Source organism: Chinchilla lanigera, unplaced genomic scaffold, assembly GCF_000276665.1.
Source record: "Chinchilla lanigera isolate Chin_1 unplaced genomic scaffold, ChiLan1.0 scaffold00075, whole genome shotgun sequence".
Lineage (NCBI taxonomy): Eukaryota > Metazoa > Chordata > Mammalia > Rodentia > Chinchillidae > Chinchilla > Chinchilla lanigera.
The window spans coordinates 2,722,550-2,735,177 of NW_004955476.1; the positions used below are offsets into that span (position 1 = coordinate 2,722,550).

Below are 12,628 nucleotides of genomic sequence, written 5' to 3' on the forward strand. Positions count from 1 at the left end.
CTTCTTCACTGAGAAATCTGAAGCAAATAGAAGGAAATTCTACAAATTCCTTCCCATCACATCTTACCAGTCCATCAGCATCTTCACCTTGTTAATCTTCTTCCTTCTTGACGTCGTAGAAGTATTTGTCCATTTGTCTAAAGCTAACTTCTCCACCTGTGCTTTGGGTCTTATTTCTTCTTCCTTACTGTGCAGCAGAACCCCAGAAGTATGGTGAGGGTTAGCGATTCATTAGAAGACTCCCAGGAATCAGCTTGCAGTCATCAGAGTTACGTTTTGTTACAGTGAAGCGATGCAAAGCAAAAGCAGCAAGGAGAAAAGAGTCAGCGGATAAAGTCCAGGGAAAAACAGATGCCCGGATGTCCTGTGAGTGTGCCTAAATTCTCCAGCAAGTGATGACAAGAGTTCAGGCAAAGCGAGTCTCTTTTATCAGTTCTGGGGCAGCAAGTTTCCATCAAGAAATCAAGATCCTGGACTCCACGTCGAGCCTGTCAAAGGTTATAGACAGTATGGCAGTTTGTGCCTGGTGTGTTAACTGTTTTTGTACACCGGCCTAAAGATATTTTTCTTGCAATATTCCTCTCTTTTAAATTATATTTTATTTTGCTAAACTAAGCCAAAAATTTAATTTTTCCATACTAAAAACAACAACAAATAGAATAAAAAACTATTTCAGGCAGGGTGGCTGATGCTTGTAATCCCCGTAGCCTGGGAAACTGGGATAGGAGGGTCACAAGTTTGACTCCAGCCTAGACAGCACTTCACCTTTTACTCATCAAAAGCAGTGTGTGTGTGTGTGTGTGTGTGTGTGTGTGTGTGTGTGTGTGTGTGTCTGTGTTTCTGAAGCAGTCAGGGATTCAAAAGTATCTTTTGCTAAAAAGCAGTGATTCTTCACTCGGTTCTACAGATGCCCAGTAGGTAACTAAAACCAGAACAGGGCTTGACTTTTATTTTCTATCTGTCTCCTTTATTACCTTAAACTTTGCATGAGATCCCTGCTCAGCTCTGCACAGTCATGTTAATCTTCGGAGGAATCTGGGTACAAGTTGGCAACACAAGGTTGGTGGGCTCTGAATTAACATGTCTCATCCCCTTTCAAGAGGAAGAACACCAAGATAAGAGCTCTGTAGGAGCACAAAAAAATCAGTGAGTGTGCAGAATTGTCTAATCCTTGTCCAGACCTACAACCACCTAGGATTTTGGATTTGAATTTGAATTCTGGATTCTGGAAGTCTGAGTATAACAGACTTCCCCAAGCACAATCAGTCACCTCATGGAGACAAAATTAAGCCATATGGACTTCTGGAGCCATTTTGCAAAACCAGAACTGTGACAAGGATCGTCCATACTCTAGTCTACCCCAGCTCCTTACAAGCTGTTTGCTCCTGTGTGTTGAAGGGCTGTTCTGATACTTTGGTGTGGTTCATTGGACCTGTGCTCCCTCAGCTCCCAACGCTCTCTCTTCTCATTTTCTCTTACTTTCTAACTCTGCCTTCTAACTTGTACTGAAGCACCTGAAATGCTTTTCTGTAACAAGAGTCAAGAAACTGTCCAGGACAATTTGAGGTCTCCACCTCCTCGTTAGGGGCACCTCCTCAGGCCCTGGCCAGTGAAGTGTTACCCATTTCTCATGTTCCTTCCTGCCAGTTTTTCTCCTAAACCCATTCCTTTCAGGCTTTCACCCCAGTCACTCTACTCACATGTAAGGTCAAGTTGCAGCTCTCATCCTGCTTGACCTCCTAACATTTGACGTGGAGAATCATTTCTTTCTTTGTTGAGTGTGTTCTTCTCTTGTCTCCCAAGATGCCTCATTCTCTTATTTTTAATAGAAAACTCTTTATGTATATATGCATCCTATTTATTCTGTTTCTCTGGAGAACCCTGGTACAATGGGCAGTAAGAATTTGTGGTATATTTTAGGGTTAAAAGAAAATGTTTCTTGGATGAAATGCCTCTGATGATAGTACCATTTGCATTATTTCTTCTTCATATGTTAATATTCTTTTAATTTTTTATTTTGATTTAGTACATGTGCTCATTCTCAACCTTTGCTTATCTTGGAGCCCTTACTATATAGCTGAAGAGTGTGATTCTTAATCATTTTCTTAGCTTATGTGGATTTCTTTGATGATACCATTCTCCCCCACAGTTTTAAAACCATATTTATGATAAATACAAAGCTCACTTTACCAGCTCACTTTTCCAGTCCAAACTTTTCTCTGAAGATACATAACTTAAAGACTAGCCATATCTCTATCTGGAAATCTTATAGACATCAGAAATTCAATAGCTCCACCCCTGAACTTACCCCCCAAAACCCTAAACCATCTACAGTCTTTGCTGTGTATGGTTTTTCACCATACACCTCAGTAGTTGCAAAGGGTGACTTAGAACATCTTATAAATGCTTCATTAAATTCCTTTTCTATTATGTATTCATAGAAAGCCAATACCATGGGAATTGTACATACACCATCATTCATTTAAAAATATATGCAGAAAGTCTAACAGCTGAAATTTATAGTTTTTCTTCCACTTAAAATTATCATTCTACTTATTGTACATAATTTTTTATAATATAAATGCTTTATCCTTGGAAGCACTTTATTGTTCATTCAGTCATAACTTTGCTGCAAGAAACATAGTACATTGATTGAAACATTTTTATTACCTTTAGCCAGAACACTCTCAGCCTTAAACTTCTGATTTTGCATACAATTATTTTTATAATTGTATGCGTGCTTATTTGATAAAACCTCTTGAATCTAAAAAAAATCTACCAAGTAGTGATTAAATATAAAACAAAAATACATAAGTGAATTGATTAGTGAGATAGAGGGGCTTTAAAATTGTTCTTTATACTCATTAATATAATACATATTAATATATTATTAATATGTTAATATATGTAGTTAATGTAAAGGAAGATTACTCAGGTAAGATTGGAATAGACATATTGACAATAGAATTGTCAATATTTTTTCAATTCTTGACTTTCACCCAAAAATTACAAAGTGATTTAGCATTTAAAATCATGTTTATTGATCTGTCAGATTGTAGCTGCACTAACTCTATCAGTTTTACAGAACTCAGAGAATTGATGACCATCTGATTTACCAAAGTGTGTGTTTCTGTATTAAAGAAAGAGTTAATCATGTTCTCAGTAATAAAACAGTATATTAAAAGTGTTCCTTCATTTATCAATTCTGGATTTTATGCAGTTGCAGCCTGCCTTACTTTGAAGAAGGCAACAAAGAAAAAGCTAGCTGAGGGACAAGACCTTGCATCATTACCATAAATCTATTCACAATAATATTGGAGACAGAGAAAATAAACATTAAACTTTTATTCCTTGTAAAGTACAGAGAAATATCAAGGTAGACATGCTTATTTGAAGATGAATGTCTTAGAATGAATGCTAAAGATTTAAAACATATAGGCACTCTGAAATTTTTCCTGCCTACATCATAGTTAAGGCCAAAGGTAATTCTGACCATCAATGCATTGTTTTAAAATCCTAGTTAGGATTATTTGCAGTAATGACCTATAGTGACATTTATCTTTACTTTCTTGAAGCGAAGACATTCTGTCCCTCAAGATTAAAAAGTCATCTTGATAATTTTACTTAAAATTGCATGACAATTACATCTTATTGAAGAGTTTTGATCTTTGTAACCTTGAGTCTTTCCAACTAGGAACACAGTATGTCTCTGTTTATGAGTGTTTTAAAAAATTTATGTTATTGAGGAAAGTTTTATATGTATCTCAAATAGAGGTGGTGAATATTACTTACAGATTGTTGAGAAATACAGTGTATTTTTATAGCTATGTTCAGTTTTGTTACAGGTAAAAATTTGTTCATGGAAATTACAAGGAGAACATTTATATACAGTGTGGGAGAGGCTATCTTGATGTATAGCTGTTTTGTGTTAAATTTGCTTAGCTCTGAGTAAAGGGGACAGTATTTTCTTTAATTAAAGAAGACAATTTATTGAGGGGAAGAGGAGAAAGTGAGGGGAGGAGGAGAGGGAGACAGAGAGAGAGAAAGGGGGAGGGAGGAGAGGGAGGAGCCCTAGGACAGCTCTGGATGCATAGAGAGAGAATCTGAAATTGAATTGTTCCAGGCACAGTATTTTATGTCATCCTTTTTTTTTTTTCTGGCTATAGGAAAGAAGAAAAGAGTTTGAACAAAATCTCAGAAAATCAGGTCTTGAGTTGGAAATTGAAGACAAAAGGGTAAATATACCTGATAATTTATGCAAGAATATTATTCATTTATTAAGTGTCATTTTTTTTTCTCTTCTAATATTTGACTAACTAGATTTTGTGTTTGGGACAATATATAATTCTTTGGGCTACAGAGGTGTGCCCTGGCAGGAATAGAGCCTGTGGTTTTACAGGTCAGCAGGTCAATGAACTGAGCAGATGAGTAGTGGGACACGTTATAATGTACAAACAGTTTCTATTCAGGATATCAAAAAAGTGAAGACTAGGGTGACCTGCCGTTTAAGCCATTGTTCATGAATATGCCAATTTCTTTCTCCTTCTTTTCATTTACTGCTTTGCTAGAATTTCCTTTGATGTTGTCTTCAAAGACCTATTTAAGATCTTACCCTGTCTATACCACTTCTAGTACTAACTTTGATATTCTTTTGTTCTTATTTCTCTCCTATCTTTACTGGACCAATAACTGTATCTTGTACCACACAATGTGTAACTTAGCTATTTATCTACATAGCTAACCTTTGTTATCTAAAGTTCTTTCTCTTCATGTAGGCTCATACAGAAGCTGGGTAAGAAGAGTGAGAGCATCTTATAGTTTGTATGTATCTCTTATGTAACCTGCACAAAATTATACATTCATATCAGGTCACTAAAATTTAAGCAGTTACCTAGAGCCACACATATAGCTGTGGACTTAGGGCAGAGTGCACCTTGACCCTGAGTTATAAAGATACGATCTCTTTGTTTCTGAGTGTCCTTGTTGCTGTCTCTGTCTCTGTCTCTGTCTGTGCATATCTTTCTTTCTCTCCATTTCTTACACACATACATGTATATCTCCCTGGGGAATTTCATTTTCTAAATTTTTACTGAAAACTCTTAGCACATGAAAGTTCTGTGACATCTTTGCAAATTGATTAAAGTTTCTTTAATCAGCTCAGGAAGTTTGCTGTTATCTCACCTCTTCTCTGCAGGACTCCGAGGATGGAAGAACTTACTTTGTCAAGATCCACGCCCCTTGGGAGGTACTCGCTACTTATGCAGAAGTGTTGGGAATCAAGATGCCTATTAGGGAGAGTGACATTCCGCGGCCCGAGCACATGCCTTTTAATTGCATGCTCACGCCTGTGAAGCTCCCTGAGAGTGTGAAGTATCCGCGTCCTGAATATTTCACTGTCCAGTTTAACAGACATCGGCAGGAGCTCTTCCTCATTGAAGATAAAGCAACCTTCTTCAAATCCTCATCGAGAAACAGAATTGTAGGTAGAGAAGAGCTGGGGCCCATCTCTCCAAGTATGGCATGTGGGTCTTTTTGTGCCTTTCTATGTGGGCTTGAGCAGTACTATGTCTGCACGGTATTCTTGTGTAGGAGAGAAGCATTTGGTGGTATGGGGCACATTCGAAGGTCCTTTAGGTCCATTTAATCTTGTTAATCTCCCTCCCTCTCAAACTGGTGTTAAAAAATGATTGGTTGAGGGTGTTGACACAGTAATGTCAAAGGCATCAAGCAGTCCTAGAAAGCACTTAGCTGAGGCACAGAGGGTTTTTTTTACATTTTATATGACCTTTATAAATAGCTTGTATACTTACATTTGATTTTATAAGTTGACTGTGTAGTAAGAGAAATATTACTCATCCTATTAGTCATCCTAAGTAAAAATTGAATGTTTTAAATTTTTATATATGAACAGACTTTGAGAAGCTCCAGAACTTTCCCTTTTCCTATTTAAAATTAAATACAGCTTTTTGATACTTCCTCTCCACTTGTAATCCTGGGATTCTTATATTTTCCATTAAAAATCTCTCGTCCAAAAATCACAATTTCTATGGCACTGTTTCTTCATATTGAGAGAAAAATAATATCTCTGTCATAGGTTGTGCTCAGGAATAAATAAATTAAGAGGTGAAAAGCTTTGGAGTGCCCCTGGCACATAGGAATATTTTCACTGTCAGTGTTATCCTTATTGATCTGATGTCCTAAGAAAAATTTCTAGTTTCATGTTGCTCAAACACTGCATCTGTTATGTATCAATTTAACAACTTGTTTCCGAACAATCACAAGACTCTCCCCATTAAAATTATGTATGTAGTATATATATATATGTATACACACACACACTCTTTTTCTGATGATGCCACTTTCTCCTAGTTTCTAAATCAATATTTTAAAAGTTCATTGATAGGAATACTGAACAAAATTCATTTTCTAGAATTTTGGTCCAAAGTATAACTCTACGAACTATGAAATCTTTCATTTTTTTCTAACAGAAATTAAACAGCAACAGAAAAGCATTAGAGGTCATCTTTAAGGAAATAAAGAGTATATGGCGTAGAATCAGAGGATCTGCTGGCAGGTCATAACTTTGCTACCTTCTAAATGAGACAACTTCTGTAAGAGAAATAACAGCAACCTTGCCATTACAGTGAGAATGAGGTGAAACACTGCCCCTTTCGAAGTCTGCTAATAAAAGACAAGTGACTGTATGGGATAGAATTAAGGTCTGATCTATGACAGAAATGTAACTATCCCTTTACCTCTACTTGTTCCATATAAACAGTGCCAATACCAAGGCTAATTCATTACTAATTTATAGAGGAGAAATACTGTTTGTCCTGTGAGGAGGTTATTTGGAAGATTAACATAGAAAAGTCCCTTCCTTCCTGTCTTCAACCAGGACATTTTAGTCTATGTATGTTCAAATTGAACAGTACGACGAGGACATTGTCATTAGGCTAGAATTTCATTTATTTCAAAGGATCTGACTTTCCACCATAACATCTAACCCCCTTTTCTCTTTATCTCTCAGATAGATAGACAAAATTAAACATCCTAAGATATTTCTATATGCCTAAAGAGAGAAACAGATAAGAAGCATCTCAGCAATTTAATTACAAAGACATAGAACTGGCTCTTATGGTACACTGAAGCCCAAGTTTCCCTCCATCCAAGTGGAACGTTTTCTGTTGCATTAATACAAGTGTACCTCACTCGATCGTTTCTGCTTAGCTGTGCTTCGTAAACATGGCATTTTCTACAAATTTCAAGCTCACAGCACCCCTGCACTGAGCACATCCATGGATGCCAGTTTTCCAAATGCCTGTGTCTGCTTCATTTCTCTGTCATTTTGGTGATTCTTGGCATATTTCAAACTTTCTCACTTTTGTAATGTCAGTTATGTGTATCTGTGACTGGGTCTTGGATGTTACTACTGTACTTGTTGGGTACCGCAAAGGGTGCTTTATTGATACACAGGTGCTCTGGCTGCCCACTGACCAGCAGTTCTCTCTGCTTCTCCATGGACTGTTTTGTTCCCTGAGACAAACTATATTGATATCTGGCCACTTATACAACCTACATTTTACCTCTGTCTGCTCGAGTGAGGGGAGCAGTGATGCTCCCCTCACTTTAAGCCGAAAGCTAGAAGTTACTAAGCTTAGTAAATACAGTACATCAAACCCTGTGGCAGGCCAGGAGTCAGGCCTCTTGTATCAGTTGAGCCCACTGTTCATGCAGAGGAGAAGTTCCTGAAGGAAATGTCAAGAGCTGCTCCAGTCAGCAGACAAATGATAACAACCTAAAGCAGCCTTATTGCTGATTTAAGGAAAGTTCAAATAGAAGATCAAAGCAGCAGCATTATTCCTATAAGGCAAAGCTAAATGCAGAGTAAGGCCTGTTGTGGAATCCTTAGAAAACTGAGAGAGCACAGGGAGCTGTAAAGCAAAGGATGAATCTAGCCGAGGTTATTTCTGGAGGTTTAAGGGAAGGAGGCGTCTCTGTACCAAATGTGCAAGCAAAGCAGCAGGTGCCCATGAGATCATATAGGAAGTACTTCATCCAAAAGATCTCGCTCAGCTACTCGGAGGAGGTGGCTACTTTCAATGACAAATACCCAGTGTAGTGCAACAGCTCTGTATTGGGAGAAGATGCCACCTAGGAGTTTGATAGCGAAAAGCAGAGTAGGCAATGCTTGGCTTTAAAACTTCAAAGACAGGCTGGCTCTCTGGTGAAGCCCTAATGCAGCTGGTGATTTAAAGCTGAAAACAGTGCTCACTTACCATTGCAAACATCCCAGAACCCTGAGCAATAGCATTGAATCCCTGCCTGTGTTCTGTCAGTGGAGCAAAATAGCCCGAGTGTCTCACCTCTTGGTTTCCCTTAGTGAGAAGGTCTGATCTTGGGTCACAGATAAAATTGCATAGGGTAGCATAGTTAATGTATATAGTTAACAGAATTTCCTTTACTTTAAGGTATTTTTATCATAGTGTCTTTAAGAAAAGAGAGCAAGCGCCTGTGAGTGCAGGGTGGACGCACCTGAATGTTTACTGAATATTTTAAGACCACATTTGAGATGTACTGCTTGGGAAAAGACAAGATCCCCTTCCAAATATTCCTGTTCATTGACAATACACTGGGAACCCCGGATGCCTAATGGAGAAGTATGAAGTATATTGTTTCCATGCTAGTAACCCGAAATCCGGTTTTCACTCTTCAGTAGGGATACGGGAATGATTTGTTTTCCATGTTTATTATTTAAAAAATCGATTTTGTAGGCAATTGCTGCCATAGACAGTTACACTAATGGATCTGGGCAAAGCCAGTTGAAAATCTTCTAGAACGGACTGGCCACTGTAAGTGACATTTTATCCTGGTTCATGGGAGGAGGTCAAAACACTGTGATTTAGCAGGAGACTGGAAGCAACTGGTTCTCGCTTTTGAGGGGTTGAAGAGCTAGTAGAGGGAGTAATTTCAGATTTAGTTGAAACAGCAAGAGAATCAGAATTAGAAGTGAAGCCGGAGAATGGGACCAAACTGGTATAATAGCATGATAGAACCTTAATGAGAAAAAAGGAAGCAAGCTGTCTCATGAGCAGGTACAAATGACCGATGATGAATGCGATCATTATGTGTATCTAAATGTACCTATAAAATAAAATGTAGGAAAAAAATGCAAAAACCTTAAGGGGTGAAAAGTTGCCTCTTCTGCATTAACAAAAGAAGTGGTTTGTGGAGTTGGACACTGCTCCTCTTGAAGATAAGGTTAACCACTTTGAAATGACAATATATGATTTAGAATACTATATAAATTTATTTGATAAATCAGTAGTCGGGTTTGAGAATGGTCACTCTAGTTTTATAAGCTATTCTTCTCTAGATAAATTGCTGTTAAGGACCACTGCATGCTAAAGAGAAATTGTTCATAAAAGGAAGAGTCAATCAAGGGGCACACTTAAGTGTTACCTTATTTTAAGAACTGGTCACATCCAGCCCAGTCTTCAGCCTACCTAGGTCAGCAGGTCAGCCTACCTACCTCAGCATGCAGGCTAGACCAGAGCCTCCAAAGAGAAGATTATGGCTTCTTAAGGCTCATATGATTGCTGGCATTTTTAGTATTATTTTTAATTAAGGTATATACATATGTGTTTAGGACACAGCACTATTGTGTAGTGCAAACATAACTTTTCTGTGCACCTGGAAACGAAAAGTTGTGTAACTGACTATTGTGGTGGTCTGATCTTTATTGCACAATGTCTCTGAAGTATGTCTGTATTATTTTACTTTGCACATCCTCACCTTCTGTCTCTCAACCTGTAATCAATTATTGTATAAAAAATGGAAGTCAGTTTTTATCAGTATATTTGGTCAGCCAAATTGCAGCAGTTACTGAAAGCTTTCAAATTTTGTATTTTTTCATAGCCGCCTTTTCATAACTCAAGTATCTATTGTCTATCTAAATCTAACAGCTAAGTCGGATGGAGCTTTGTCACAGAATCATGGTATTTACTTGGGAATAGCAGAGCACTGCAATAGCAATTGCATGTTCGTGGTAAGCTGGGGGTGCCTTCCATGAGCCTGAGGCAAGGGACCTTTCTGAAGACAAAAATGAGGAGGGTGACATCAGCTATTGTGACACAGTAACTGTTGGCCACAGTGATTACTAGCAAGCATGACATCAGCCTGGGGATGAATACACACATGCTGGGCAGATGTTTTTGTGGAAAAACTTTTTGTACAAGGTGTGGCTGCTGTTTGGGAGGGTCATGGTATAACACCCTTTGTGATCTTCATTGTGATATTTATTATTGGGTAATCCTATAGAAGTTTACTTTTTTGTAACCTCCCACTTACATATGCTTTTCATGTTTTTAGGGTTGATAGAAATGACTGCATTTTTATTCTGAGAGCTTTCACATTTCTTTCATACTACGTGTCCATAGGTGACTTCTGATTTGTATTCTGCTCTATTGATGTCTGTATCCATTTCTGTCTCAATATTAACAATGTTTACTTTTACCTTGGATCTAAAATCTTGGAAAACAGTGCCAGTTAAGTGCTGTATGCTTCTTGCTCTGTGAAACTATTATTGAAAAGAGGGGGCTGGGGATTTAGCTCAGCAGCACAGCGCCTGCCTGGCAAGCACAAGGTCGTGAGTTCGCCTCCTGGTACCAGAAAAAAAACAAAAAACAAAAAACAGCTAGAAGGCTTTACAAAGTGGTCATAAAGCTATGATAATCTTGATTAATAAATTCAACCCAAGATAATAGCAGGTAAAGGCCTTATACAAATTATCAAATAATTGAGAAAATATTCAAAACATCATGGCTAAGTATTAGTTCTACCACCTACTTCTCCAAGTGAACTATTAACTAGTAATGATGTGAGACTCCAACTTGAAACCAACTTGCTTGTGGTTGGAGTTCTGGCATGAAGCGCTCACAGAGGCACTTAGAACAAAGGTGGGAAAATAAATTGAGACTCATCTGCCCTCACATCCACCGTTAGCATGGGGAATTCTCAGAGCCATGAAATAAAATGCCTGCAGATTCTATGCACCTGCTCAATTTTGTCTTTTCCAAAACAGCAAAAGGAAGCCTCGTTCTTTTTTATCTTTTTGGTACTGGGAATCGAACTCAGGACCTTGTGCCTGCCAGGCATACAGTGTGCTGCTGAGCTATCTCCCAGGTCCTGAGGGAAGCCTCTTTCTGTAATCATGGTCTGTGTCTACATTCAGATACAATGCATTTTGTGAAACTGTGACTAAAAGTATGTGAAAGGCATAAAGGTCTGAAAGGTGCTAGTGTCTCTTTGTATTTACCTTTCAGGTGTACTATATTCTTTCACGGTGTCCTTTTGGCATAGAAGATGGGAAGAAAAAGTTTGGGATTGAAAGATTGCTAAATTCGAACACTTATTCATCTGCCTACCCTCTCCATGATGTAAGTATAATTTCAACTGTGAAATCACAAGTTCTTTTCCTTGCATGTACAGTGATAGCCTTTTTGGAGAAATAAAATATCCCTTAGCTTTTTCCCCCCAAATCCTTGCTTCTCTCTCCTGATGGGAAAAATGTTCAAGACTTGCTGGTTCCTAACTGAAAATTTCACTAATGAAGTTAATACATATAGTTGTGTCTCTTGCAGTTGAGGTTTTAAAAGTTCATTTTTAGGTATTACTGTATTTCATATTTCTTTTTTAACCTATTTCAAAAATAATGGCCACATTGAACAACTTAGATATACTGGTTGAAATTTCTATCTGGACCCACCAGCCAGGTCATTTGTCATAAAGTTTTGGAGCTGTAAATGATTTTAATGGCATGCATGCATTCATATTATGTATTATATATATACCTGCACTTGTATAAGCATTTCTACTAGGTGTTATTGGACAAAATTATGAGTTAGCTAGAAATTTTGTACAAATAAAGTACGGATACAAGTGCTGGAGATGTCAGTCCACCAAAACCATGCAGACTAACAAATGAGACAGAAGAACTTTTCTTGTAGGCTGGAAAATCATTGTACAAGAGTATTCAGTCTTGTAAGTTCCACAGCAGTGTAACTTTTTATGTGATGCACCCGTTGCATCACACCTGGTGTCCAAGGGTCTGCCTAGTTATGGCTTTATGAATAGTCAGTGTGTGAATTTCATCGTGTGTTGCAGTAGAAATCATGTGACTGAACGTACAGGAACTAGTTAAGGTCATCCTTTAGATCTTTTGTTTCTTTTGTTCCAGTTTTACTCTTTCATACATATAAAAGGGATTTTGACAAACACATTCCTCAGCATTATTTCCATAGAAACAAGTGGCAATCATTTCCTGGTTTTTGAAGGTGGTATTGTTGCAGTAATTTCCAGAAGCCCAAAGCATTCTGTTCCCTAGTATTTAAAATATTGCCATACTCTGCTAATAAAGAGTATGAGAACTGACTCTGAGTCAACACTAATTAGTTTACTAATTTTGATAGATTTCCCGTAAGGATAGAGTAGAGGTTTCCAAAGTGAGTGGCTATTTTCAGTAAAAGAATCAATCCAGGTATATCTAACTTAAGTGTTAGAGAAACCAGCCATTCCCTTCTTTCCTCTGATTTCCCCCACCCCACCTACATATTTTCCCCATCAAGCAAGA

General features: G+C 37.8%; 1 protein-coding gene across 1 annotated transcript in view; it reads left to right on the top strand.

Moving 5' to 3' along the window:
• The window catches only part of Ano5 (anoctamin 5), a gene marked incomplete at its 5' end in the record, with an annotated part of 72,253 nt that overhangs the window by 16,954 nt on the left and 42,671 nt on the right, over nt 1–12,628 (top strand). Inside the window, 3 exon segments of the mRNA XM_013503010.1 lie at nt 4,167–4,235; nt 5,195–5,479; nt 11,322–11,435. Coding sequence (XP_013358464.1) covers nt 4,167–4,235; nt 5,195–5,479; nt 11,322–11,435 — 468 coding nt within the window.